This window comes from Drosophila sechellia, chromosome 2R (genome assembly GCF_004382195.2).
Source record: "Drosophila sechellia strain sech25 chromosome 2R, ASM438219v1, whole genome shotgun sequence".
NCBI classification, from domain to species: domain Eukaryota; kingdom Metazoa; phylum Arthropoda; class Insecta; order Diptera; family Drosophilidae; genus Drosophila; species Drosophila sechellia.
The window spans coordinates 18,081,078-18,102,392 of NC_045950.1; the positions used below are offsets into that span (position 1 = coordinate 18,081,078).

The 21,315-nt window shown below is 45.8% G+C and overlaps 6 protein-coding genes across 8 annotated transcripts; 2 read left to right on the forward strand and 4 right to left on the reverse strand.

The window, feature by feature from the left end:
• Positions 1-743: 743 nt before the first annotated feature.
• LOC6615470 lies at positions 744-4,411 on the reverse strand. The gene is made up of 6 exons (XM_002039814.2): positions 4,256-4,411; positions 2,379-2,513; positions 2,068-2,314; positions 1,930-2,012; positions 1,730-1,879; positions 744-1,678 (listed from the first exon to the last, which is right to left on the reverse strand). The coding sequence occupies exons 2-6, from the start codon at positions 2,473-2,475 to the stop codon at positions 1,014-1,016; spliced, it is 1,242 nt and encodes a 413-aa protein (XP_002039850.1). The 5' UTR covers positions 2,476-2,513; positions 4,256-4,411; the 3' UTR covers positions 744-1,013.
• On the forward strand, positions 2,776-11,491 carry LOC6615471 (ERI1 exoribonuclease 2). Of its 3 annotated transcripts, none has more exons than XM_002039815.2 (3): positions 2,776-3,408; positions 10,191-10,435; positions 10,500-11,491. In XM_002039815.2, exons 1-3 carry the CDS (start codon positions 3,386-3,388, stop codon positions 11,075-11,077), a joined length of 846 nt encoding a protein of 281 aa, XP_002039851.1. In that variant the 5' UTR covers positions 2,776-3,385; the 3' UTR covers positions 11,078-11,491. The 3 variants fall into 3 exon arrangements, with proteins under 3 accessions (XP_002039851.1, XP_032570263.1, XP_032570264.1); XM_032714372.1 differs by lacking the exons at positions 2,776-3,408; positions 10,500-11,491 and adding exons at positions 4,434-5,536; positions 5,603-9,966 and having other exon boundaries at positions 10,191-10,283; XM_032714373.1 differs by lacking the exon at positions 2,776-3,408 and adding an exon at positions 8,659-9,049.
• Positions 11,492-11,511: 20 nt separating this feature from the next.
• On the reverse strand, positions 11,512-12,988 carry LOC6615472 (damage-control phosphatase ARMT1). Its single transcript, XM_002039816.2, has one exon. It carries the CDS (start codon positions 12,935-12,937, stop codon positions 11,543-11,545), a length of 1,395 nt encoding a protein of 464 aa, XP_002039852.1. The 5' UTR covers positions 12,938-12,988; the 3' UTR covers positions 11,512-11,542.
• Positions 12,989-12,996: 8 nt separating this feature from the next.
• On the reverse strand, positions 12,997-15,195 carry LOC6615473 (damage-control phosphatase ARMT1). The gene is made up of 5 exons (XM_002039817.2): positions 15,013-15,195; positions 14,763-14,868; positions 14,599-14,695; positions 13,520-14,386; positions 12,997-13,461 (listed from the first exon to the last, which is right to left on the reverse strand). Exons 1-5 carry the CDS (start codon positions 15,099-15,101, stop codon positions 13,310-13,312), a joined length of 1,311 nt encoding a protein of 436 aa, XP_002039853.1. The 5' UTR covers positions 15,102-15,195; the 3' UTR covers positions 12,997-13,309.
• Positions 15,196-15,357: 162 nt separating this feature from the next.
• Positions 15,358-17,125, reverse strand: LOC6615474 (damage-control phosphatase ARMT1). Its single transcript, XM_002039818.2, has 4 exons — positions 16,748-17,125; positions 16,574-16,690; positions 15,786-16,518; positions 15,358-15,726 (listed from the first exon to the last, which is right to left on the reverse strand). The coding sequence occupies exons 1-4, from the start codon at positions 17,022-17,024 to the stop codon at positions 15,417-15,419; spliced, it is 1,437 nt and encodes a 478-aa protein (XP_002039854.1). The 5' UTR covers positions 17,025-17,125; the 3' UTR covers positions 15,358-15,416.
• A 722-nt stretch (positions 17,126-17,847) lies between these two features.
• LOC6615475 (ceramide glucosyltransferase) lies at positions 17,848-20,157 on the forward strand. Its single transcript, XM_002039819.2, has one exon. The coding sequence runs from the start codon at positions 18,186-18,188 to the stop codon at positions 19,506-19,508; it is 1,323 nt and encodes a 440-aa protein (XP_002039855.1). The 5' UTR covers positions 17,848-18,185; the 3' UTR covers positions 19,509-20,157.
• Positions 20,158-21,315: the final 1,158 nt, after the last annotated feature.

Below are 21,315 nucleotides of genomic sequence, written 5' to 3' on the forward strand. Positions count from 1 at the left end.
ACAAGTTTTGCATAATTTCCATAAAATATTTCATAAACAACTTGAAAAATGGAAAAAGCTATGCTATGCAGCCAGCGACTGGGGCGAGGGAAGTCCGAAAAGAAAGCAAGGCAAAACTCGCAGCGGTAATTAAAAAGTTCACAAAAGAGTCGGTCGGGCACCAGGGACTTTGGAAAATTGCTACCAAGAAGAATCCCGCCGATGACAAGGCGCAAAACTTGCCGATTGAATGCGAAATGTGGCCCGGACAGCCGGACGGACTCCTACCCATTGCCAATTCAAATAAATTAAAAAGAACTGCGACTCGTTGCCAAGTTTGTCACCGCAGAAAAATAATACGGAAAAAATGCTCTCTACATACATATATAATATATATGGAGGATAGATATTAAAATATGTAGATGTGAAAAAGCAGCGCAGTGGAGGCTTGAAAGGAACCGCAAACTGCGGTCACTGTGGCTTCTCTGGTCAGTGGTCGTTACTTTTGCACTCTTGTTGTTATTTTTGCGTTGCTTGTCCTGCCAGCACCGCATCCTTGCATCCTGGCATCCTTACATCCTTTTAGCCTCGCAGAGTGCCACTGCTCATTATTGTCGGCAATGTCCAGGCATCGGAAATTGGAAAAGTTTCCTGCATTCGTGACATTCCACACTTTCGCTCACACGCTCTATGAATATTCAATGCAGTCATAGATTATATTAAATTGATATAAATACGTATATAATATTTTAAGTTGACAGGGTCAAGAACAGGATGCATTTATTTTTAAAGGATTTATAAACATCAAACGAAATATTCACTACAATTTACAATGATTTGTTAAACGGCAAAGCTCTCTCTCTCTCCCTCTCTTTACCATTTTGCCCCTCTTTTAACCGGTTTCTCTTTGGGACAACAGCAGGGGTGCTTTTGAAACGGTTTGGATTTATCTGAGCGGTTGAAAGTGGGGAAAAGCGATGTTTTCCATGTAACAAACAATCAGGTTCAAATGAATGTAACTACAACCGAGAGATTTAACTACTATCGGCAATATCCCGACGCAGCCAATCGACCAGAGCATCCCGGGCGCATTCCGCATCAGCATCCAGGCAGAACAACTTGCAGATGTCCTGCAGCCAGTTCCCAATGATGTAGCGCTTAATGCAGGGCATTACACCCATCTCACGAAATACTTTAAGGCAATAAAGTTGCAGGCGGGGATTATCAGTCGTGGAAACCATGAGACGACCCACATAACACGGCAGTTGGGTGAACTCCCTGCTGCGCCACAAGGCACGCTTGCTATGGAGGCCATTGAGCAGGGCCAAAGCCGTATATTCCCAGTTTTCCACCTTCTGGCGGGGCAGCAACATCCGCGGATTCTCATCGGGCTGGGCAAAGACGTCGAAAAGCAACTTAACACCATCCACGGCATCGAAACGCCGCTGACCTTCAGCACAGCAGAGGAGCAGCGCAAATGCCTTGGTGCTCATGTCCCAGAAGTTGGACAAGCGGTTTAGGATCCTCAAGTGCAGCAGCTCAAAGAAGCCCAGCTCGATGCCCCGATCGGGCGCCACTTCCAGCATGTCGCACAGATGGTGCCACAAATGCGAAGGATAGTGCGGACGGCATGGATCCTGCCTGAAGATCTCGGCCAAGGCGGAAAAGTTTTCAGGATCCTCCAGGAATATACCCAGAACTAGGAGAAAATATAACACATTAAAATCTAATGAAGTGCATAACAGCTCACCTTTGGGCTTGCACGTCAAATTTCGCAATATCTCTGAAGCCAAATCATCCTTAATAGGTTCTTGGTTCTTAATGATTTTATAGAACTCCACCCTTAAGCACTTGCGGTTGGCTATATTTTCAGCTCCATCCAAATTGCGGGATAGTATATCTTTAACAAATAGAAGTTTATCCTAAGAATTCACAAGTCCCCAAACTTACTATAAATCCTTAGATACATCTCAACCTCCCGGTGCTCCTCCTTGTGTTGCTTCAATCTCATTCGCATAAAGGCATTTTTCAACCTGGAGGATAAAAACTGGATGAGATGAAGAAAACTCATCGAGGCAGACAACCCACTTTCTAACGAGGTCCATTTCAATGATAGCTCTCTGGGCATTCAGTGGATTTAGAACGAATTCCGACAACGAAACGACTGCCTTCCAGTGGGTCAGCCTGACATCGCTATCCAGTTGTTTGAGCAATTTGGGCAGTGCAAACCAGCCGTAGGCCAGGTCAGCACGATCCGCCAGGTGCGTGGAGGTCGAATTGCAGCAGTGCGGTATGCACCTGCAAATATTCCGTTTCTCCATATTGTGCGTCCACTCTATAATCCATTTTTTATGATTATCCTTCGCTGATTTTATGTATAACTATATATGTAAAATTACCCGTAGTCTGCAGGCTGTTGATGGAGGTCGGCTTCATCACATCCTTGATTTCGTGTTGCAGAAAGTGATTGCGATATCTCGCTAGCTGCTCCCACATTTTGGTTTAATGGTTTGTTGTTATTATAATGGAAACAGCTGTGAGAAAATACAATACGTGTCAAATGCCAGAACTTTTTTAAAAAATCAACTTCTATCACGTTTAAACTTAACAGTTCTGTTAGGAAAACTATGTTTCTGTACTGTAAAGCGCCATTGCGGCTGAGAACTGAACCCAATAGGTGGGAAGCTCAACTGCGTGTTGAATATTATGAAAAGGTTCGGAGCGCGGATGCAACAGCTGTTCGACGCCGGAAATCGATATATCGCAATACGGTTGATATATTTCGCCGATTTAATGCCGCTGCATTTGTGAACGGGCGCCGAGCCAGTTACAACCGAATATTAGATGCGGATTGCTAGCGCAGCTATACGAGAATATACCGATAGGCACGCAAAAAATGCAAATACCAGGAGTGCATCTCTATTGACCGGTTAAATTCTCGGCTGGGCGGATAGTTCATATACAGCTGCAATTGCATCAATCGCCAAATGCACTTGACTGAAAGGTTGTACAAAAAGACAAAGAGAAAAAACCCAGTGTGCGTGCGGGAATATGTAAAAAAAACGAGTTAAATAAATAGCTAAATCAAAATAAGAAGGAAAGCAGAACGTAACGAAAGTATCGAAAAAGCGCAGTGTTTTTGTTGTGCCGGCTGAAATAACTTCGCTTGTGTGTGCGCGCGTGTTTTTGTGTTTCGGCGTGTGCGTGTGAGTGAGCAGACAACAAAAGGAACTCGGCTCGCTCATCTTCTTCCTAGTTTACCGTTTCTTGCACTGCCAAAATCGCAAAAAAAAAAAGGGAATAGGGAGATAAATAAATAAGCCCACGAATTTCGAATAGCATAAATAGTAGGTCCTGCCAAAAAAAAAAAAAGTAGAAAAATCAGAGAAACGTCAGTCAGTCAGAAATGGCCTTGATAAAACTAGCAAGGTGAGTTTTTATTCTGTTTCCTCGCTAATATTACCCATAAAGTATGTGTATAGGAATTTTCCCGTTGAAAGTTGTAGTCCATCTCTTTCTTTGCTTTTCCACTTAACAAACCGCAATTAAGTTGGCCAGGAGCGGAGTTTCCAACGAAAGGGGTTTTTTCCAGCTCTTGCCCGCGTAAATTGATTTTCTTTGGCCCCGTCATCCTGTCGTGCTGACCTGAACTGACCCCATTTTTCATTTCAATTTTCCGACGAAATAACAAAGTACGCAGCCTGGAAAATCCGGCCCTGGCCTTTTTTTTTTTTTTTTTTGTTGCCTCTTGGTCAACAGCAAAGCGCTTGAGGCCGTGTAATAACTTTCGGGCAAATATTTATTTCCCAGCAACGAGTTGTTGATATTGAAGTTGGTCAATGCACTTTGGCGCCCCTGAAACGCTCTTAAAATATAGCTAAGTGTAATCAGGCACTGATAACAATAATTACGCATATTGCGGAATCGTAGATATACATGCAATTATATTCATGTATTTAAATTGTAAGATTATATATTATACTTAATAGCAGTACATTTACAATTTGTAAGTTACAAAAATAAACATCCTTGTGCTTAGATCCAAATTCATTTCGCATGAAATATTTTCAAAATCTTCTTAATACCAGTTTCGCAACCAGATTAAACTACATTTTGAATCGAATTAAACAAGATCAATTCATAAACTTAAGAATACAGCGAACGTAGGATTATGATAATCTGAATTTCAAATGAACTGCTAATAATAGGAAATCTTACGAGAGGTCTGTGCAATTAATTCTGTTATTGTCTAACAACTAACAATGTATTTGTTTACCTTCTCGATTTCGTTTGTTGACTTTTCCCCAGCATGTACGACCACTAGACAAATAAGCACTAACTGGCTATCGAATTTCCAGCGCCATTATCCACTGTTCATTCACTATAGACTCCGATCTTTATTTATATGCTGATTGCGCTCGCCAAGTAAACCAAACAGTCGCAAATCACACATGATTAAATTAATCAAGCGGCGCACAGGCGTTAAGTACGCGATCAGTTGATTGATGGTCCGCTGACTGATTGGCCGCGTGCTCAGCAATCAGAATTGGGACTATCCCACACGCCACAGACTACTTACTAGAAACTATATGCTACATGCACTTTGCCCGGAGGATCCGAGCTGCACTGGCAAATGGTCTGCCCATAGTTGGAGCAGTGATTCACCTGACCCATTCCCTGGGAGGGATGCGGTGGTCCAAAAATAACTCCCAGCCTTTCAGCAATTGAGATCAGAGTTGCTGGGACACGTACTTCGGTAATTGAGTGTAATTGGAAGTGAACACGAGGCCTCTCACTCCAATCCCCAGATCTCGCTGGCCAGATGACGGATGACAGACGGGCCCAGTGGAAGCTGCAAAAGTGCAGCAGATTGCATCCACAAAGAATGTGTCTGTATCGCGGCCCGATGGCCCCAATATGTCCTCGCCTGACCTGCTAGTTCAATTTGCACATGAAACATACGGTGTGTGTATATACAAGTACCACCAACTCATATGTGCATGTTTATAAATCTATATATATATATTCATATGTATTTATATGTCTGTGCAGTGGATACTTGTGTGGACTACAATGAGAATGCAATAAAACTAAAACGGGAGGCTGCATTGATAAAGCGAGTAATCTATATGACGACATGGTCTCGAGTTACTCTGTAAATAGCACCCTGCGCACATGGAGCGTATTTACATTTACATACTACATACGTACATAATGTATCTGCGTAATCTCGGACTGTTTGAATACCCTATTGTTATACGACTCGTGCTGGCGACTCTTTAATTTAATTATGACTATTTCATTAATTGAAATGCGTAGTATTCTATAAATGGAAACCTTGCGGCCGCAATAACAAAGCGCATGGGGCATCAAATGAAAGCTTCCAATCAAGATCTGTGCTTTATACTTTTGCCAATCTTAACTCCAAATGGTGTCAGTTCGATTTTTCACGCCACTGCAGCCAAGTCGTAGATCTTCGATTGATAAGCAGGACTTCCTCCTTTGTCTTGGCCAAAATGCACCTGATCGATCAATGGGAGGTCTTGGCCATCCACTCGTGAGTAGACTCAGCTAACTCTGTAAGGTTGCGCAATTTACAAGCTGGTCGCACATCGAATTCTAGTTCTCATTCCCACACGAAAACCCGTTTAAAAAACCAACAAACAAATGAGCTAAGATCGGTTGGAGTGTACATATAAGATACGAATTTGGGTGGTTCACAAAATATATCTCATATAAATTGCTCTGTGGAATGTAATTCTATTTACAAACTGGCTGTTATTAAGTATCTAAATGGCTTAAAACGTATCCGCCTTTACGGCCAGTTTAAGATCGTAAACAAAGCTGTGCGAACTGTCTCAGTGGCAGTAGCAGATATGAAATATACTTATTATTGCTCGGTTTATAGCTTATTATTTGCAACAATTGAATCAAACCAAACGTATGTACATATGTGGAGTGCCAGCCGTAAATTTGCAGCGCACAAATTAAAGATCAAACAGAGCAATTGGTCGCGGAAAACCCACAACGAACTTGGCATACACTACGGGCAAAAGAAGTGAGATTTATGGGAGGGAACCAAATTGGCATGCGGCTACCTTTTGACCGATCTCAGGGTGGTCTCTGGACGATTCTCTAGAAGATTCCGGCACGCTGCTGACCAATGAACGCTGAGCGCAACTCGATGCCCGGACATTGGCTGGCAATCGACGTCTGGTTTTCAGATGGCAACCAGAGTGCGGGAAATCCGGCTGAAAGCAGTTTTCACCAAACTTATCCAAAGTCAAGAGCATGGCGCACACGAAACTCACGGATACAGTCGCTACCGCTACCGATACAATTGCATTCCGACCACGTCGCCAGCACCACGACTACGATTCTGGTCGAAAAGCAGCCGAAGCAATAGTGCTGCAACTCAATATTGCATTCAAAAGAATGCCGTCCATAAATCAGGAGACCCGGAGGGGAGCTCCACAGATTGGGGGCTACAGCGGAGAGCCTCCATTGAAATATGGAAACGGACAGAAACGGAGAAGGCCGCCGTACTTTTTTTGGCCCCGGCTACGGTATGGTAAATTCGAATGCACGCGCCTCCGTTGCGAACGCGGCATGCGGGGCGTATGCGCAATAAATATATATCATTTGGAGCCCACTTGCTAATTTCCATCAATTGCAATAAGCCCAGCCTCAAGTCGACTCATCCACAGGACCTTGATGGTAATCATCCGTAAATAAATACCCCTACCTTTGAATGTGGCAATTAGCTAGAGTCAATTGCCGTGCATGATAATGTTTGAAAAGGCTGAGCTGCCACGTGAGATTCCCCCTGATGATCCCATAAAACATAATATGCATTTCGTGTATTTACTAAAATGCATCATCAATTCTTTATTTTAGAATTGAACTCTGCTCATTTGTTTGATTGTTATTTATACCTTATGGTCATTTAACGCGATTGCAATATGCTTAACATCACGAGGTTTATTTTTAGGCTTAGGTTTTTTCAATTTTTCCCCACTTTCTGTCCATTGTGTCCAGGCTCCCTTCTCATTTGGCCAATTCATTATAGCCCCTACAATTAGCCTAACTGCTGAGCGGTCCCTGGGAAATATATGGCTAATTAATGGCGCTTTTCAGAAGTGTTACGTGTAATTACTACAACTACATTGTTTGGCGACAAAGAAAATCGCACTTTAATGCCAATTTCGCTGGCCAATTAATGGAATGTGTAAAAAGGGGCTTGTCATCAACCGGCGACGGCGGTGACCAATTGGAAAACCTGTTGCTGACTCAGTGCTCTTTCAAGTGAAACGCTCAGTGGGTGTTGAAAATTCGTGTGGAAAGCTCGCTGAAAAGTGCACTTAATGTTTAAGAAAACTCATTGCAACGCATAATAGCAATATTGGCTTTATAATTGAATGGTTTTGTTTCCATCTGGTCATGTAAGCCCATTCCCTTCAACGGAGTTGGTGGCAGAAACTTCTACCGATAAAATTGATCCTGTAATTAACCTCTTTTCCGCGTGGAAATTGATGTGCCCCAGTGGCAAACCGCCTACTAGGCAATTGGTTGCAATTTTCTAAATATAGCCCAACCCATTAAAGTCACTTAGAATGCAAAGCCGACAGCGCGGACTCGTTTCAATTGGTGCAAGTAAAAGTGAATTTAAAAGTGATTTTCCTTTTTTTCCGCTCAGCCTGCGCCAGCTGCACAGAGTTCATTCATCCAATTTCGCGTTGTTTGTGCCAAAGTCGACTTCCGCATATGGTCCACCATCGTTGCGCCCCCTTTGGCCGCCCCAAAATCCAGTGAAAAGCGAAAGTGCGACTGGGGCCGCCTGCAGTTGCCCCCTCCTCGCTGTCCATTTAATCATTGCAAATTTTATGCAATCTGCCAACGGCCACCACTGTGTGTGTGCGCTGATCTTTTTATAAGCACTTTGTGTGTGCCATATATCAAAAAGCAGATCATGTCGCGCATTTTTCATATGTAATTCAATTTGATTAAATGCGCGTAGCGTGCGCCAAAAGTGCATTGACTCCGAAGGCTGATGCGCTGCATTTGGCTGGCCTGATGCGTCTGAAAAATAGAAAAATTAGCCTAATCGAATTGGGGGAAGTACACCCGTAACAAAGATCTAATCAGACCCCCAACGGAGAGTTAATGCATTGCAATGCATACTATATGCAATGCGATGGCACGCGATTCGTTCATTTGTCGATGACTACTTGGTCCCCAATGCAGGCAGATATCTTCTTTAACTCAACTTTCTTTGTCACTTTTGCTCCAACCCAAAGGAAGTCAAAGTTTTTTCTGACATTTTACAGGGGTTTCCTCCAACAACAATTCAATAAACAATCTCTAATTAGCGAATTCCCTAGTTTTAAATGAAAAATATACTTTAAAGGACCAATTCGTCTAGCATTTAATCGATACATTTTGTTTCCTTCGCTTTTCGTCGGCCGACAAAAATAGGTGCAGCAATCTGATTGCGAGGTAACCAGTTCAATTAGTGAAAGTCAGAGTCGCCGGCATTTGCTTTATGCAACTTCATTTTATCGACCAAACAAGACGGCTGCCGCAGCAGCTTCCTTTTAAAAATCCCGCCAAAAATCAGTGTTGTCAAACGCAATACCGAAATTGGACTAGGTGGCAACGCCGCGGCGGCATGTTTTCTTCTTTTCGCATTTGGCATGCGGCGTTGAAATTTCTAAAGCTCGCGGGAAATTGTGCCGAAAATGAGCGCGCTTAGCAGTAAACTGCTCCTGAAACGGATGCCCTGCTCGCTGGACGAACTGGCGCAGCTGATCCGTGAGTGCAAGCTCATCCTGCCGCGCTCTCTGAACACCTACGGCCGGAAAAGGGTGCTCCTCGAGTATAGCGACCCGGAGGAGGCGGCAGAAGCGCTGGAGCAGCTGCAGGGACTCAGCGAATCGCTGGACAAGCCGCTGTGCATCAGTGTCTTTGGACCGCGGCCCACTTCCGGAGTCGCGAGTGCCAGCAGCAAATCCACGCAGACGAAGGCAGCTGGAAATGGAGGCGCTGTTTCTGGCCTTCCGGATATCGACAAGTACGTTCGAAGGCTTTACGCCTGCAATAATCAGTGCGACTTCACACAGCCGCCGCCGCCATATCTCAGCTACAGCTATCCACCCATTAATGGGGAGATCCTAGCCAGGATCGGTCAGAGTCTGCAGACAAATGCCCACTTCTATAACCAAGTTTTGCACCTAATGAATCGCATGAATCTGGAGCCACCCTTTGAAAAGCGACCCGATGGATTGATGTTTCAGATGCATCTCCAGCACGTGGGCACTCAAACCGAGCTGATACCCAGCGAATCGGAAAGCGAGTTGGAGAGCGACGATGGGGAGCAAAAGTTGGCCAAAAGGCAGCGACTGGTTCTAGCTCCTGCGAGCGAAGAAGCCCGTGCCAAGACTCTCAAACGGGCACGCCAAATGCTACAGCAAGCTGCCCATTTAGCTAGTCACACTAAGACCAAACTGACTGTTCAAAAACCCTCGTTTGACGCACCCAAAATCGACATGAAACTGCCCGAATCCCTAGTACCAGCTTCGATAAACCCAGAAAGACGTGAGTCCATATCACAGCCAGAAAGTGGTGCATCCACTTCAAAGGCAGAGAGGCGTTTGTCCACCAGTCAGCTCGAAGTTCTGCCGGTCTATAAGAACTACAAGACCGGCGATCCAAGCAACAAATTGTACATTAAGAACCTGGCGAAGACCGTGGATGAACAGCAGCTGAGGGAGCTGTATGCCAAGTACACTGGAGCGAGTAATTTGGACATCAAGGTCATGCAGCAGGGTCGCATGAAAGGGCAGGCTTTCGTGACCTTCCTCGATGCCAACAATCCGGAGATTATAGCCCAGGCGCTAAACGAAACCAATGGACTTTTGTGGCACGACAAACCCATGATCGTCTGCTACGGCAAACAGCAATAGGAGCAGTCAAGGCATGTGGGAGAAGGTTAGGATTTCGTAGATTTTCTGTTTTCAAATCGGTTTCCCAAACAGTAGCAGTTTTATAAGACGTCAAACTGGTTTGATCTTATACTCAGATCAGCTGGAGTAGAGGTTATGAAAAACATACCTATTTTGTACAAAATTAGAAAAAAATATTTTTAAAAAAATTAAAAAGCTTTCTAACTGTGAGATAACGCTTATATTTTACAATATCTGTACGTTTTGCAGGCAACTGGGTCTGATCGATACCATATACGTCGACGGAGCTCGCCCAGATCCAAATAACGATCCCGAGGAGTCGTTCAACGAGGACGAAGTCACAGAGGCCAACACAGTGCCCGGCAAAAGCAAGAAGTCAAGGAAGTCCAAGCGTCTAGCCATGCAGCCCTACTCGTATGTGATTGCCGTGGACTTTGAGGCAACCTGCTGGGAAAATCAGGCACCACCACATTGGCGAGAAGCGGAGATAATTGGTAAGATATTTAAATAGCAACCTCAATTTGTTGCAAATGCTATAATGGAACTCGTACTTTTTAGAATTCCCAGCAGTGCTCGTTAACCTTAAGACAGGAAAGATCGAGGCGGAGTTCCACCAGTACATACTTCCCATCGAGTCGCCGCGCTTGAGCACCTACTGCACGGAGCTGACGGGCATCCAGCAGAAAACTGTGGACAGCGGAATACCGCTGCAGACGGCGATGGTGATGTTTCATGAGTGGCTGCGCAATGAGATGCGCGCCCGGAACCTCACCTTGCCCAAGACGAACAAGTCAAACATACTGGGTAACTGTGCATTCGTCACCTGGACGGACTGGGACTTCGGCATCTGTTTGGCGAAGGAGTGCAACCGGAAAGGGATACGCAAGGCGGCCTACTTTAATCAGTGGATCGACGTGAGGGCCATTTATCGGTCGTGGTACAAGTACCGCCCGTGCAACTTCACGGATGCCCTGTCGCACGTGGGTCTGGCATTCGAGGGCAGGGCCCACTCCGGGATCGACGATGCCAAGAATCTTGGCGCCCTCATGTGCAAGATGATGCGCGACGGGGCGCTATTCTCGATCACCAAAGATCTGACGCCATATCAGCAGCTCAATCCCAACATCGCGTTGTGAGTTCCAGCGGCCAGCAATCCCTCCAAAACTTGAAACGGAACGCAGAATATCCATTTAGTTACTGGATTTTATTTAAATATTAATATAAAACGCAATGAAAGGATTGGTATGGAGATAGATGATGAATAACTAAAGAGAACATGCACGAAAATTTAAATTTCTTCTTTTTTTTTGCCCTGATTTTATTGTAACGGCAATTGATAAGACTTGAACAATTCGAAGTATCGCAGCGATCATACAAATAAATTTAAAAATAGCTATAAATATGGCTTAGAGCATACATATTTTTCTACCATTCATACTTGATAATGCTTAGTTATAGTCTATGATACGGAATGTAATACTTATCTTAACGACTTACACCGCCTACCATTTAGGAGATAAATTAATAAAACGACAATAGCTACATATAAATATGGGCTGTTAATTGGGAAATCAAATGAGACCGACTATCATTTCTTGTGTTCAAACGATAATGTCGCTCGATAGTCGATGCTTGATGGCCACTTGTACGACGGCCTTGTCGCCAGTGACCATCCACTCCGGATTCTGCTCGCTTAGCTTCTCCACCGTGCAGAGCGGCAGTCCACAATAGATATCCGACTTAATGACGCGAAGGGCACAGACGCTGGCGGGTTGAAAGCCGCGCAGGCAGTCGGAAAACTGGGTAGTGGGCTTGTAGTTGATGTCGCCGAGCAGTTTCCGGTAGTTGAGATCTCCTTTAAAGATCACCAGGGATGCCTGGCTGATGTAGACATACAAGCAAGGCTGCACGCGCTTCATCTGGCTGCAGTCGTGGCCACTTGTCCAGAAGTAGCTTTTGTCGCACAGGATAAAGGAACGATCCCTGATGTAGGCCCGTATCCGCTTACCAAAGGCATTCAATTCCTGGAACTCGTGTTTGCGTAGGAACTTCAGCAGCCAGTTGAAGTCCTTGTGCGTGCAATCCGAGATGAACCACGGTATAGCCTTCACATGGAACCGCACCCGACTGGCCAAGCCCGATTCTATGATGTACTCGCCCAGCAACAGATCCGCAAAGAGCTCGAACCCCGCATTGTCGCACACGATGTCCACGTAGACGGGCGCACTGGCCTCGATGAGATCCTGCCAAACATCGGACGACTGATCGGCCAGCAAATCAATGTCGTATTTGGCAATCTGCTTATAGATTTTGTCATGCGCACCCCGTCTTGTGATGTTTAGGTCACCGTGATTGGACCACGCAGATAGTTTCAGTAAATACTGAAAGTCCTCCTGACTGCGCCTTATGCCTTTGGTGGAGACTAGGATGTCCCTCATCAGCGGCGCCACATTGGTGACAATGGACGTCTTTTGATCACCAAAGTAATCATAATTTTTCAGGGTTTCGGATCGCTGGAAGATCGACCAAATGCGGCGGTACATGTAGCAATCCGCATGCAGCCAAACCGCCGAGAACCACTGCCTTCTGTCCTCTCCCAGACCCTTGAGGAACGAGTTCCAGCTGTCAGTGTCAGGCGCCTTGACGCGAAATATCTGGAAATCCCTGTTGTTGATTATATCATCGCGCAGCAGCTCCAGGCTCCAGATGGTGCGCTTCAAATCGAAATGGGCATACTCCCCGCACTGCTCAATGATATCCGTCTCACGATCCTGCAGGAATATGATCAAATCCCGCAAAAATGCGGGCGATCTTCGTTTGAAGGTGGCGAAAGCCAGGCTGCGCAGGAATCTGGCGGACAGTTCATCGTTCTCTCCGGGCGGATTGTATATGATCAGATTCTTCTCGTTGAACCGCTGTTCCTTCAACTGCTCAATGGCGGCAAGATTGGTGGTTTCCGTGACATCGGTGCGGCTACTAAATTCAGCACTATACATTTTGCCTAAAACGTAGAATTTCGAAGCCCCCTCTGCCAGGAAAATATTTCGATTCCAAATTAATATTTATCTCAACTTTAATAGCCCTCTGGACAACTGACGTTCATATGAGTGTCTGTCTGTGCTTACTAAACAATGCAAATGATTTAGAGTACAACTATTGCTAAAGGCAATGCAAACGTATTAAATGTGTTTTAAATCATTTTATAAAAACTAAATTATTTATGGTTGCAGTGTTGATGAGTGAATTGAGTATAATTTCGTTTTTGGATCTCGCATAGGTCACTATGAATTTCAACAATTAAGCTAAGCTTATAACGACTAAAACAATTCAACTAGTTTGCTGTTCCCTGTCCTGATGTCCTTCTTTCTCTACTTGCTGGCAAACTGTATTACGCCATATTCGCCAGTCAACATCCACTCCTTATCCTTCGCAAACAGTTGTTCCGCCACTCCTGCACCCAATCCGCAGATCAGATCTGCTTTAATAGTGCGCAGAGTGCAGAGATTGGAAGGACGAAAACCTTAACAGGGATATAAAACGTGTAAGTTCTGGAAGAATTTCTGACAAGATAGACTCACCCCTCAAGCAAGTTTCGAAGGGCTCCGTGCTGTCCCAGGAGAAGTCGCCTAACAACTTGCGATAATTCAGGTCACCCTTGAAGATAACCAGTTGCGCCTCCTTCAGGCGATCGTACAGTGGCTGATTTACCTCTGGCATGCGATAGAATTCGTAGGGACTCGTCCAAAAGTGTTCCAGTGGCGAAAGCTCGAACTTGCCCTCGGTCGTCAAACGCTGCCATTTTTTTCCGACCTCACTCAGCACCGGATCCGCATGGTCGGCCAGAAATTGCAGTGTCCAGTGGTAGTCGTGCTCCATCACGTCCGAAATGAACCAGGGAATGGCCTTGGGATTGAGGCGCACCTTGGCAGCCAGTCCCTTGTCGATAATGTACTCAGCCAGGATGAGATCCGTGTACAGCTCATAGCCGGCGTTGTCGAAAATGATGTCCACAATGCCCTCTCCGGAGGCTCCGTCCAGTGCTTTCCATACCTCCGCGGTGCCGTCGATCAGTAGCTTCTCCTCCAAGTCCGTAACCTGGTCAAAGGCATTGCCAGTGGGCTTCACCTGTTTGCCGGAGGTTATGGACAGGTCGCACCGATTGCCCCACAAATTGATTTTGATCAACTGGCGGAAGGTGTCAGAGTTTCGTTCATTGTGCCGCGTAGCCTTGGCCACCGCCAGCATGGCGTCCACGCTCAGCTTGGTCGCCGTCTGTTTCTGCTGGCTAAAGTAGTCGTAGGCGGCCAGATGGGCTGTGGCCCGGAAAATAGATGAGATTTTGCGGTACATGTAGCACTCAGCGTACAGCCAGCAGGTGGAAAAGTAGGTACTCTTCTCCTTGGGCAGTTTTTCCAGGAATGCATTCCACACTTTAGAGTCGGAATCTGAAAGGCACGGTTTTGTTATTCTTATCAAGGAAATTCATTTTGCACAGGGTAAATGAAATAATAATATATACAACGCAATCAATTATGAGTTCAATGCTATTACAACAAATTAAAACGTATTGAGTCAGCGCTCCAATCATTAAGCATTCAAATTGGAATCATTGCACAGAGCTTCATGATTGCCAACCCATGAGCCCCCAAATACCTACCATTTTCACCAAAGGGCAGTAAGGGACCATTGCTCAGGATGTCATCCCGCAGCTGTCTAACCTCCTTTGTAGTTTGTTCAATATCGGCTTCCGCTGCCTGGAATGCAATTTGATATCAAAGGTTCAAGCTCAAGGTCAAGGGAAAAGTGCACACAACTACCTACCTCCCCATATGTGGCCAGGAGGACGTCCTTGTCCTTGACTAGGGAATCCGCGATGGTGGCCAAGGTCGAGGGCAGGCGCACACGGAAGGTGTAGTAGGCGAAGCTCCTGCAATAAATGCCTTTTAAGTAATAATCATAACTCAATTCCACAGCTTGGATGTGTGGGTAACGATGGGTTGGCGTATTTGTTACATATGCGCCGGCCATTTAGACACCATCTATAGTAGGCGCTATATTTAGCCCTACTCACTGCTTATAGAGGGCCGCCAGCTCGGTGTGCGGCGGGGTTTGTCCGTCCACGATTCCATTCTTCGCGTCAAAATCCGTATCGCTGGCCATTTCGAGGATCTGTCTGTTGCTCCAGCCGAATATGTTTACGGAATTGTATTGCTGCGGAAAGTTTATAAACTTGATAAAGTGGCGCGTAGTGTGACCGCCTTGGCGGTGATGGAAAATACCGGAATTGGAACCTGCCGATTATTAACCAGGCGATACTTATTTTGAATTTTAAAAATGCGTTACTTATGTTTCAAGTTTTTATTTTTTCATAGCAAAATGTACATATATGTAAGTATATATTTAAAACGTCTTTGGCTTCTAGATATGTAACGCCTATTTATTACCAATAATTTAAACTGTCCAGACTGTACAAGATTAATAGCCAAATTCACGAGTTCCGTCAACAAACTGAATGACCCCATAACTGCCCGAGACCATCCAGCGCGGATCCTTCCCACTCAGCGCCTGGCCAACGCCCTCGGGCAGGCCGGAGATAACTTCGCTCTTGACCCGCCGCAGCACACAAATGTTGCTGGGAAGGAAGCCACGGAGGCAGGTGCTAAGTTCCTGTGTGGGGTCCCAGCAGACGTCCTGCAGCAGCTTGCGATAGTTGAGCTCCCCCTTGAAGACCACCAGCTTGGATAGCTGCAGGGAACTATACAAATCTGGATCCATTTGCGCCATGCTGTAAGAGACAAAGATGCAATTAGGCATTGAACATACAGTCATATCCGGAATGCGAACCTGTAAAACGAATGTGGTGATGTCCAGAAATGCGAGATTGGCGCCAGTTCAAACTTTCCCTCATCGATGAATTGTAGGAACTTCTTTCCTATCAGACTTATAATGTAGTCCGCATGCTCACTCAAGTACTCCAGCGTCCACTTGAAGTCCCGCTCCGTCACATCGTTGACAAACCAAGGGTGCGCCTTCACATGGAACCGCACCTTTTCGGACAGTCCCTTCTCAATCATGAACTCAGCCAGGATAAAGTCACTAAAGAGTTCGTACCCTGCATTGTCCAGTATGAAGTCCACCTGCTTATGCTTCTTAAGTTTAGGGTTTTCCAAGCACCTCCAGATCTCCGCGGCCTGGTTAACCAGTACGCGCTCATCGGTGTTTGCCACTTTCTCAAGCACCTGGCGGTTTGATTGCTTGACTGTCTCTGTGTCGGTCGCCACGTCATTGCAGTTGCTCCACATGTTGATTCTTACAAGCTCGTCGAACACCTCCACACTGTTCTCTGATCGTCGTGTGTACTTCGTCAGGGCCAGTATATCATCAATGCTGTCCGTGAGCGCCTGCTCCTTGACTTTGGCAAAGAAATCGTAGGACTTCAGAAATACGCTGTTCTCCAGAAAAGAGTGGAGTTTGCGGTGCAGATAGCACTCGGCATGGAGGGAGCTGGCTTTGTAGAAGCTGCGTTCGCCATCGGGCAGGTTGCTGATAAAGTTGTTCCAAACTTCTCGATCGGGTTCTAGGGAAACAAGGCTTATAATCCTCTTTAGAATTTTAAGAACCCAGGAACTTACCTTCGCCTGTAAAGTTTTGAAACGATTTGTCCGTTTGCAGCTCGTACTTTAACCTGGAGATCAATCCAATAATGATCTTTAGCTCCTCGCGGGCAGCCTGTGAAAATTCATTTGAGGCTGGAAGAAGAAAAAGTTAATGCAGATCCCAAAAAACGCTTGCAGGGATTACCCTACCGAATTGGGCTACCAGCTCGGATTTGTCCCGGGTCAGCGTGTCTATCACGTTGGTCAGGATCACAGGCAGCCGACTCCCGAGTGTGAAGAAGGCAAAGCTCTGCTTGTAATGGCCCGACATAAAGGCATTGAGAGGAGTCTGCAGGTTCACGATCTGGTATTTGGTATCGAATTCCGTTCGCAACAGCCGCGATATTTTGCTGGGTTCTGAGTCCGTTTTTCCATCGTCCTCGGGCAGTTCGCCTTCTGAGGAAGGGTCCTTCGATGAGGATTCCATCTTTTCTTTTTTTGTCTGTGATTTTTGTGCGTTTACGAGTGCATTATAGCAGAATTTACCTGATTTTGACTGATTTTTCAAAGCCACAATCTGTTTAGTGTTGGGTAACGTACGTCACACTGCGCTTATGCGCAGGACTGTTTGTGAATTTGATTGGTTATGTTTATGCGCGAGTGTGAATTTTGTTCTTACTTACTTAATAAATTTTAATTTAACAGATAAAACTTTTCATGAAAAATATTTGGTTGCTTAAGAAAATGCAATTTACAAAAAAGGAATGGGGTATTTATTTATTTTTTTTATTAATATGCTATAACTTTTCAAGAAATGATATTCAGTTGATTCAGAATAGATTGAATTTTTTACTTTTATTTAACGAAAAAGTTTTACCATATGTAAAAAAAATTTAATGAATATTATAGGACGTTTGTGACGTGGTTATCAATTATATGTTTAAGTTGTTTTAGCTTATAATTTTTTGAGCTTCGCTATTTAAATACAAGCAATATATTGTTTTTAAATTAATTTGATTTAAAAATACATATGTATGTGTTTGTATGAGTTTATATGTGAAAATTAAATTTGAAATACAAATACGCTGTTACGTAGTTAATAACGTAAACATAAAGGCATCTAAAAGGTTTTAGATATATACATATTATTAGATAATTTACATATTTTTTACATAAGTAGTATTGAAAAATCATCAGTATCGGTAATCAGCTGTCTTACGAACAGTGCTGCAAATTGTGAAAGCGCGATGCCTTTTTTAGCCCCTTTTTGCTTCCGCATCTGATTCATGGCGCTGCCAACACTGCCCCTTTATTGCAGTTATATTTGGCAAACGAACGCGACGCGAGGTCTGCAAAATGTTTAAAGCGCGAGGAACGGCCAACCAGTGAGTGCACCTCGATTGATCTGTTCGATCCGATCTGGTCTCGCAATCGGGCAGCGCAAAACCGCAGGGCAACCGCAGCAAATGCCATCGTGAATAGAAACGCCCAACCACCCACACAGGCAAACGAACGGGGATTTGGATTTGAGTTTGGACTCGGAGTCACCACACACGCACACACTCGCGCGGACCCTTGGAGCACCAACCGCACACGCAAACACACACCGCACACCCCACCAGCCACACATACACTCACACCCGCAACGATGTCACACCTACCATTGCCGCTTTATGGCTTCGCGGCATTCTTCATGGTTTTCTGGCTGGGCACCTGGATGGTGCATGTGATAGCCATTTGCTACGGGCGCTATAAGCTGCACAAGAAGTCCTGCAAGCTGCCCACGGAGGCAGAACCGCTGCCAGGTGTCTCCATTCTCAAGCCCCTCATGGGAGTCGATCCCAACCTGCAGCACAACCTGGAGACCTTCTTCACCATGGACTATCCGCTGTACGAGCTGCTCTTCTGCGTCGAGGACAAGGAGGACCCGGCCATACAGCTGGTGGAGAAACTGCTGGCCAAGTACCCGTTGGTGGACGCCACCCTCTTTGTAGGTGGCTCCGACGTGGGCGTCAACCCCAAGATCAATAACATCCATCCAGGTTATATGGCCGCCAAGTACGTCTTTGTGATGATCTCAGACAGCGGCATCAAGATGAAGGACGACACGCTGCTAGACATGGTGCAGAACATGTCCGAGAAGCACGCCCTGGTCCACCAGATGCCCTTCACCAGCGACCGAGACGGATTTGCGGCCACCTTCGAGAAGGTCTTCTTCGGCACGGTGCAGAGCAGAATCTATCTATCGGCGGATGTGCTGGGCATCAATTGCCACACGGGCATGTCTTGTCTGCTGCGCAAGGCTGTCATCGACCAGCTGGGCGGCTTGCGAGCATTTGGCTGCTACTTGGCTGAGGATTTCTTCATCGCGCGCAGTGTAACACGACTGGGCTGGAAGATGCGCATCTCCAATCAGCCGGCGCTGCAGAACAGCGGTCTCTGTGACATCGGAAGCTTCCAGGCGCGGCTCATTCGATGGGCCAAGCTGCGCGTGGCCATGGTCCCCACCACCATACTGCTGGAGCCGCTATCCGAGTGCATGATCCTTGGCGCCATAGCCGCCTGGTCGGCATCCGTGCTGTTCAGCTGGGATCCGCTGGTGTTCTATCTGGTGCACGTGCTCTGTTGGTTCCTGTCCGACTGGCTGCTGCTCTCCATTGTCCAGCACGGCTCGATGCCGTTCCACAAGTTCGAGTTCGTCGTCGGCTGGCTGTTCAGGGAGCTGACCGGACCCTATCTGTTCCTGCACGCCCTCTGGAATCCGGCCATCCGCTGGCGCGCCCGCACCTACAAGCTTCACTGGGGCGGAGTGGCCTACGAACTGAACAGACCCGCCACCGATGCTGCCAACGACCCGCTGGCGCCACAGCCACAGCCCGCACCCACGTTAGAGCCTGCGGTAGTCAACGCTGGAACAACGGGGGACACGCTGATCTGCACGGGCGCCAAGCAGCGACTGCTGGTGTCGTAGCACCTAATAGTTAAGTTTGTTATTTTGTACTTGTGAGCAAACGAACTCAGCGGACTGCAAGCGACTGGCGGGCGGCGTCTAGCGTCTGGTAGTAGTATTATTAGCTGAACCTTAGTCACTACGTAAGTCTAGACTTAAAGCTGTAAAAAAGGCGAATGCGGAGTGGCATCCACGCACTCCTCCTGGACGTGAAGCGCGGCGGGCGGACCTAGATTAGTTTAGAGACACTGTTTAGACGACGAGCGTATCGCTGCGATCGCTCGCCAGAGTTTTAGATGTAGGCGTTCGAGCAGATCGACCCGGGCGCATTTTGGTGGCTTCATGGAAACTGGTTAATGATGATGCTTTGTGTATATATATAGCGTACATATTTTGTAGCCAGCCTGTACAGAGACGTAAGCCCTATTTAGCATTATGATTGCGTTAGTTAGTTCTCCCCGCTTCTTTTGTTGCTTTATTGAGTTGTAATTATTTATTTTGGCCAAGCACACTAGGTATACTGTTATCGCTAAGCCTATACTTATGATTACTTTTAGTTAAGTTGTTTGTGTTGTTTTCAGTTTGTCCCAGCTGCTGTACATAGGCGCCAAAAGTGAATGCCATTGAATAAATGAAATCAAATCGAAACGATCGTGAGAATGAAAACCCATTAGGTTCTGATTGATGTTTATTTGTGGTATCGTTTCTCATCGATCCTCTTACCCCCTCTTATCAGTTAGCTGACTCAGGGGCCTTTTGGCCAAATAGGTGGGAAATGTTTGGCTGAGTCACACCATCGACTACACTCGGTTTCAGCGTAATTATCACCGCACTCACTTGACTCGACCCTACGCTACTAATGCGGGTCTAGCGGCGATCGCGCCCCTGTGTGTGTCTGAGTTATGTGGGAGGTGATGGGTCAGGCTGGCGGCGACCATTATAGCGTACTTTAGATGCTACTCGTCGAACCTTCCAGTCAAATGATCGCATGGGATTGGTCTGGGGTGGGGGGAATTCTTTTGATTTCTTTCCACACAGCCAGCCCCTTATCTTATTGAACTTAAGCCATGAGTAGCGAGCGACACAAAAACATATTTATGAATTAAACGACTAACAGATACGAGAAGCAGGCATATCAGCGGCTAAGGGAGAGCGACTATACATACATATGTGTGTACGCAGGTCCGGAACCAACCTAGGCCGACGCCTTTAGCTTACGCATTATAACAATATAACAATTAGGCGCAGACGCATTCTAATGAACCAGGCGCGGGGTAGATGATATATTTGGTGGCCATACACTATTAACGACTCTGATATTTTTTTGCACAGCCGCCCTGCCTAAAATGGGCGAAAATGCAATTTAAACGGAATGACGTACTTGGGGGGGAGTGCTAAAAATTCCGAAAGCGGCCATATCTTGCTGGAATTATGTAAATTAATCAATCGTTATCAGTACGCAAGGCACGGCGATCCACTTGAATTTCAGTTAAGCGATTAGATAACGGAGGGGGAACGCGAAAACCCTTCGACTAGAATTTGTTGCTTCGCTTGCCAAGAGCTACATATGTAAGCCGAACTATAGTATGGGAATAATGTGCGAGTATATGAGTAATTAGTGTGTATTTTTTAAATCAATTCGTATTCTAAGCCTACAACTGGTCAAACATACTTACCGAATAAACTGAGAAGCATGATCAATATAAATCCGACTTTGTTTACTTTTCTGGTTCACAAAGAACGCGATGCAATGCAAATTTATTTGCGACCTCCGGTTTCTGATAAGGCGGATTGGAATGAATCACCCGATTGTCTGTGATTTACAATT

Coding starts and splice junctions, on each gene's coding strand:
- LOC6615470 (XM_002039814.2), bottom strand. CDS start 2,475: ATGTGGGAGCAGCTAGCGAGATATCGCAATCACTTTCTGCAACACGAA. Junction 1,880..1,929: donor GATGTATCTAAGGATTTATA/GTAAGTTTGGGG, acceptor TATTTGTTAAAG/ATATACTATCCCGCAATTTG. Junction 1,679..1,729: donor TTTGACGTGCAAGCCCAAAG/GTGAGCTGTTAT, acceptor ATTTTCTCCTAG/TTCTGGGTATATTCCTGGAG.
- LOC6615471 (XM_032714372.1), top strand. CDS start 8,718: ATGAGCGCGCTTAGCAGTAAACTGCTCCTGAAACGGATGCCCTGCTCG.
- LOC6615472 (XM_002039816.2), bottom strand. CDS start 12,937: ATGTATAGTGCTGAATTTAGTAGCCGCACCGATGTCACGGAAACCACC.
- LOC6615473 (XM_002039817.2), bottom strand. CDS start 15,101: ATGGCCAGCGATACGGATTTTGACGCGAAGAATGGAATCGTGGACGGA. Junction 14,869..15,012: donor CTGGCGGCCCTCTATAAGCA/GTGAGTAGGGCT, acceptor CATTTATTGCAG/GAGCTTCGCCTACTACACCT. Junction 14,696..14,762: donor TCCTGGCCACATATGGGGAG/GTAGGTAGTTGT, acceptor ATTGCATTCCAG/GCAGCGGAAGCCGATATTGA.
- LOC6615474 (XM_002039818.2), bottom strand. CDS start 17,024: ATGGAATCCTCATCGAAGGACCCTTCCTCAGAAGGCGAACTGCCCGAG. Junction 16,519..16,573: donor TCAAAACTTTACAGGCGAAG/GTAAGTTCCTGG, acceptor TTGTTTCCCTAG/AACCCGATCGAGAAGTTTGG. Junction 15,727..15,785: donor TCACCACATTCGTTTTACAG/GTTCGCATTCCG, acceptor TGTCTCTTACAG/CATGGCGCAAATGGATCCAG.
- LOC6615475 (XM_002039819.2), top strand. CDS start 18,186: ATGTCACACCTACCATTGCCGCTTTATGGCTTCGCGGCATTCTTCATG.